Source organism: Dermacentor variabilis, chromosome 2 (assembly GCF_050947875.1).
Source record: "Dermacentor variabilis isolate Ectoservices chromosome 2, ASM5094787v1, whole genome shotgun sequence".
Taxonomy (NCBI): Eukaryota; Metazoa; Arthropoda; class Arachnida; order Ixodida; family Ixodidae; genus Dermacentor; species Dermacentor variabilis.
The window spans coordinates 181952276-181956016 of record NC_134569.1 but is presented as its reverse complement, the minus strand read 5'-3'; the positions used below and the strand labels follow the sequence as shown (position 1 = coordinate 181956016).

At 59.0% G+C, this 3741-nt stretch overlaps 1 protein-coding gene across 1 annotated transcript; it reads left to right on the top strand.

Moving 5' to 3' along the window:
* The first annotated feature begins 495 nt into the window (after window positions 1-495).
* LOC142570580 (uncharacterized) lies at window positions 496-2850 on the top strand. Its single transcript, XM_075678951.1, has one exon. It carries the CDS (start codon window positions 496-498, stop codon window positions 2848-2850), a length of 2355 nt encoding a protein of 784 aa, XP_075535066.1.
* Window positions 2851-3741: the final 891 nt, after the last annotated feature.

The window sequence follows — 3741 nt, the reverse complement described above, 5'->3', positions numbered from 1 at the left end:
CCAACACAAACGGCAATCGACCTGAGCCTGACCACAGAGGACTGCCGGTACAGCTGGGAGACGATTCCTGACACCTGGGGTTCCGACCATCTGCCCCTGCTCCTGACTCCTTTTCGAGGCAAGTCCCCCAGGAGCAGAGAGTGCCTCACAGTCAACTGGAAGGCCTTCCGTGAGCTCTGCCGGCAGGCGGACAACGACGGGGATCTGTCGCAGATGATCGTGGAGTGCGCCAATGCCGCTACCATTCGCTCTGCTGTCCCAGAGGGCAAACCAGTTCCGGATATACGCCATTTAGAACTGCGAGCTGCTCGGCGCCGTGTGGAACGCAGGGCCAGGCGCACTATGCTTCCGGAACAATGTACGGCCTAGAGCCGCGTGGATGCTGTCTGCCGCCGCCACGCCCGACGACGCAGACGGCAAAGCTGGGAGAGCCTCTGCTCCACCATCAGTCGCAATCCAGATGGTGCTCGAGCTTGGCGCCTACTAAGGTCACTGATGGATGCTCCAAGCGCTCAACGCCAGTCCTTAACCGTGGCCGTCCGTATGGGCATCAGCGAGCGGGCCCTGGTCGAGCGCCTAGCCGACCGGTTTGCTGAGAGGTCTCCAGTCCCGCAGGTCCTGCCCTCGGCGGTCGCCACAAGACGCTGCCTCCCTCCCTGCCACCATCCAGAGTGGGTGGCAGCACAGATCTCCGCCCTATGCAGCGAGCCTCTCCGTATGCACGAGCTCGAGTCGGCGCTAGCTCTCACACGACGACGGAGTGCTCCAGGAGCCGACGGGATAACCTGCCAGATGCTGCGTAACCTTGCAGAGCCACAACGGGTTCGACTCCTGGAGCAGTTCAACTCCTCCTGGAGCACCGGGGTCCTGCCTGAGAGCTGGCTGATGGCTGTGGTGGTGCCTTTGCTGAAGCGACGGAAGCCTGCGACTTCGCTCTCCTCCTACAGGCCAGTCTCCCTTACCTCTGCAGCATGCAAGCTGACGGAGAAGATGGCCCCATCACGGCTTGAACGGATAGCTGCCCAGCTGAAGTACTTTGCAGAACAGCAATCTGGCTTCAGGCAAAAGCGCTCAATGGCGGACTCCATCGCAGATGTGATGGACACCCTGGAGGATGCCAGGGGCAGTGGGGACGTCGCCATGCTGCTGCTCCTGGACGTCCAGAGTGTCTTTGACCGGCTGCCGCACGAGGTGACCGAGGCTGCACTGGACTGCTTAGGCGTCACTGGATGTCTCCGGAGCTTCGTCTCTGCCTTCCTGGTGGGCCGGACTTTTCGTGTACGGGTAGGCAAGGTGCTCAGCGATCCCAGAGACATCACCTCCGATGTCCCGCAGGGATCAGTGCTGAGCCCTTTCCTCTTCAACCTGGCACTGGCAGGACTCGCAGCAGCACTACCGGCTGACAGCCGCTACCCAGTCGGCTGCGCTATCTACGCAGATGACGTGGCGCTGTGGATACGAGGACCCAGGAGATGCATCGCTGCCATCCGGGGCTCTCTACAGAGGGCATTAGAAGCGGTCATCTCCTTCCTCGGTGGCACTGGCCTCTCCGTGTCCCCGGCAAAGACAGAGGCACTACTTTTACACCCGCTAGCCTCCGCACGCCTCTACGTGAAGCAGCTGCTCATTGCAAACACCACCGTCCCATGGAAGCGGGAGGTCACGTATTTAGGCCTAACCATTGATCATCGGCTCTCCTGGATTCCTGATGCGAAGGCTGTCACCTACAAAGTCCGAATAGTCCAGGGGGCAGTGAGCAAGGTGCAGCGGCGTGGTCGGGGCTGCACCGTCAAGTGGGCGCTGCGGATGAACCAAGCGGCGGCCACATCCATCCTGCTATATGCCCTGCCGCTGGTTCTACTATCTCCAGCCAGGAAGCAACAACTCGAGAGGCTGCGCAAGAGTGCAGTAAGGAGCATCCTCGGTCTCCCCAAGCACTCTCGAATTGCTGCCACACTGGCTGAGGCTGGCGAATGGCCATTGTCGCTACATATGCTCCAACGTGCCCTTGGGCACATTGACCGTCTGCACCGTGCTCCAGATGGTGGGGCTCTGCTCTTCCGACTGCGGAGCCAGCCGCTATCTCGCATGGGGGGCCTCTGTCAGCTTTACGAGGAGCTGATTGTGCAGCGACCAGTGCCCATGGTCACATCTCCGCCACACGAGCAACCTCCAGAGGTGCACCTATCCCTGAATGGAGCATCAAAGCGCCGGACGCCAGCAGCAGCACTACAACAGGCTGCTACTGGCAAACTCCAGGAAGAGCTGGACGGCAGGCTGCTCGTGTACACGGATGGCTCCGTGCTCTCCAATGGCTCCGCAGCGGCGTCATGTACCATCCCATCTGAGGGCAGGAGCAGGCAGTGCCGACTTCCTTTTCGCGTGAGCTCCACAGCAGCTGAGCTGGCGGGACTCCACCTGGCTGCAGACCTCCTGGCTGAGGACCCCCCGACAAAACCAGTGGCGATGCTAAGTGACTCGCGACCGGCTCTCCAGGCACTCTCCGATCACCATCGACACGGAGTCAATGAGACCCTCCTGAGAGCAAAAATCTCGGCCCTCTCTGCAGTGGGGGTAGCCATCTCCTTCCACTGGCTGCCTTCCCACGTAGGGATCGCTGGAAACGAGGAGGCGGATGTCCTTGCTAAGGCCGCCCACCACCCAACCGTTCCACTCACCAGAACAGTCGCAGCATCGGACTCCTCCAGCCAGAGACTCAAACAGCTGCTCACTTCCAGCCATCCGGATAGCAGGGTAGCTACCAACGGTGCCCCAAAACTCCTCCCTGAGAACGGTCTCTCCCGACGGGACCGTTCCACACTCCTTCGTCTGCGCACGGGCTCCGTGTGAACGGCAGCTAGGCTTCATGCCAAGGGACGCATCGCCTCGCCGGCCTGCAGAAGGTGCGGTGACGCCGAGACCCTCGAGCACCTACTCTGCACCTGTCCTGCACAAGCCCAGGAGCGCGCTCCAGTCACTGCCACCTACCGACGGTATGGACTTCCGGCTACCTCAGAGACACACCTGCTCTTCGCGGCTCGTTACCACCTCCCAGCACTGGCAAGCCTGCTTGAATATGTGTACTCAAACGGGCTCCTAGACCGCCAAATAGACTTCGGCCTCGCACGGCCTCTACTTCGCGCGCCGGCCATCGCCCCTGGATGATGCTGACGTCTACTGCCTGAAACCTACTCTCCCTTTCGCCCTCTATCTTCTCATCTTTCATTCTCCTCCCCCATCCCCAGTACGCTGCGCCGTGCTCCGATATGGGCTGCAGAATTGAGCGTATTTTCCCTCTCCCAAATCACGAAGAAAAGAGCTGTTGCGTTTGTCTAGTTACGCGCAGTTCACGATTTTGCGCGCTGTGCACGAAAACACCTGAGTAGCGGTATAAGTCAGTGCTACACGAACACTGAGGCAGATGCAATCGGATTACAGAGCGTGATCGCGCGCTGGAGCATGGTAGCAAATGGCACAATATTGTCCGCACGCGTGAGTGAACGACGTGGAAACAAACAGACAAAACGGAAGCACATCTCTCTTACTACGGTACGAAGTAAAAGAAAAACACGCCAGACACTCGGTTTGCCTGTTTTCTTATTTCTCTATACTTTAATTCGTTTATTGAAGCAACAGATTACACAAATAATAGATGTTGCCTTGAATAATTCTGGAAGTCACTTGTCACTATAGTATGAGTGACGACACAGCATATACATGCACGTAGGCGCACTTAGGCAT

What these genes read in the sequence shown, in the direction of transcription:
- LOC142570580 (XM_075678951.1), top strand. Translation starts at nt 496, where the DNA reads ATGGATGCTCCAAGCGCTCAACGCCAGTCCTTAACCGTGGCCGTCCGT.